This window comes from Penaeus monodon, chromosome 24 (assembly GCF_015228065.2).
Source record: "Penaeus monodon isolate SGIC_2016 chromosome 24, NSTDA_Pmon_1, whole genome shotgun sequence".
In the NCBI taxonomy this organism is placed as follows: domain Eukaryota; kingdom Metazoa; phylum Arthropoda; class Malacostraca; order Decapoda; family Penaeidae; genus Penaeus; species Penaeus monodon.
Genome location: NC_051409.1, coordinates 26,873,644 through 26,875,258, shown reverse-complemented (window position 1 = coordinate 26,875,258; position 1,615 = coordinate 26,873,644). Strand labels below are relative to the sequence as shown.

The 1,615-nt window shown below is 33.6% G+C and overlaps 1 protein-coding gene across 1 annotated transcript in view; it reads left to right on the top strand.

Moving 5' to 3' along the window:
- The window catches only part of LOC119588698 (synaptic vesicle glycoprotein 2C-like), a gene marked incomplete in the record, with an annotated part of 18,584 nt that overhangs the window by 16,153 nt on the left and 816 nt on the right, over positions 1 to 1,615 (top strand). Inside the window, 1 exon segment of the mRNA XM_037937336.1 lies at positions 526 to 1,615. Coding sequence (XP_037793264.1) covers positions 526 to 581 — 56 coding nt within the window.

Here is a 1,615-nt window from a genome sequence, read left to right as displayed (position 1 = left end):
GTTTTGATAATATAATTTAATCAGAAGTAGTTTCCATTAACCTTTTTCAATGATTTCCACTTGTAGTAATTATTTGTTAAATGCTACACTCCTTACATGGTCACCGTGTTTAGTTTTTTAAATTATTTTTTCCTGTGGAAGTGGATGTGTGTTATATTCCGTTCACTTTGAGAGAGGGTAAAAAGGGAAAATATGATTACATTCAAGTATGAAGCCTCTGCTTACTGTACAGTTATGTATGTACTGTAATTTGAAATTCATCCAAGCTGAGGCTACTGAGATATAGTTCTGTGCTGACAAGTGGGTCTGATCTGTCGTGCTAAGACAGTTGTCCATCCTTCATTAAATCTCATCTGCCTTAAGCAGAGCTGTCCATTTACATTAAATAGCATTAATTAGTGACTGATTAATACATTCCAAATTAGTGTAGTGATATAGATGGTTTTTGTTCTTTAATTATTAAATAGAGTTACCATTTACAATTTTTCTGCTAGCATATTTGATTATGTATATTTTTTTTTCCAGTTGGAGGTATTATGGGACTTCTGCTTCCAAATACAACGAGAGTGGCACTGACCTAATTTTAGTTGGTGAAAAGTATCTTCTAAAGATGAAGGAATGTTTTTTCTTCTCTTTTCCTTCTTTTATGGCTAAATGTACTGTGAGAATTTTTAATTAGGATATTTTTATTCATCAGAGGTGCAAATGCCCTTGTGAAGAGGGTACTGCTTAAAATGCACATTCCAATACATATGTTTTGCTTTTTTCTTGCAATATCACTCAGGTATTTGATGCAAGCTCTTTTCACTTACAGATATGCTTTACTTGCTTTTACATATATGTGGAACCCTCAGAATCACAAGCTACTTTCTGCCATAAGTAAAAAGTCAATAAAAACATGTCAAACATCTTTTTACTTCCAAAATGCTTTGAAAGCAAGGCAGATGACCCCTTGTTTTATTTTTTATGTATATGAAAGCATTAATGTGAAGATACAAAGACTCACATAAAAAATATAAATAACTAGGCAATAAAATTTAAAAATCAAAGCCCATTAACCCATTCCATGAGCAGTTGTTGTGCAAGTTGTGCATGCAAAATAGTTGTTTGCATGTTTGGTTCTGAGAAATATATGTTTACCCTATTTAGAGAATGGGGTAAGTGTATGTTTCCTGTGCATCTAATTTTTTTACATGAGCTGCTGACTTTGCAATGTCTAGTGTGTGGGTCAATATGGTGTAGGGAAATTCTGTCATCAGTGGGTTAACTGTTGCCCAACAACAACAACATGTACTCATTTAAATAGTCACATTTTACTTCCCTCCAGTAAAGATAAACTATGTATTGTATGCCATACCTTTCATTACTTGGGTGCTGATTTTATAAGTAGATACACAAAAAATACATCAAAATCGTGAATCAGCAAATGGTCATGATGTATTATTCACTTGTAAGCATAGTCAAGAAAGAATGTGAAAGGGGAGGGGAGGAAGGGTTGATGTCACAGGACCTAGTTCCCACAACAGCTTATTCATATGAAACTTTGCCTTTTACAATCTGAAACTCCATAACAACTGAAAGTTTCTTTTGGTAAAGTTGGGCAAGTACAGTATTC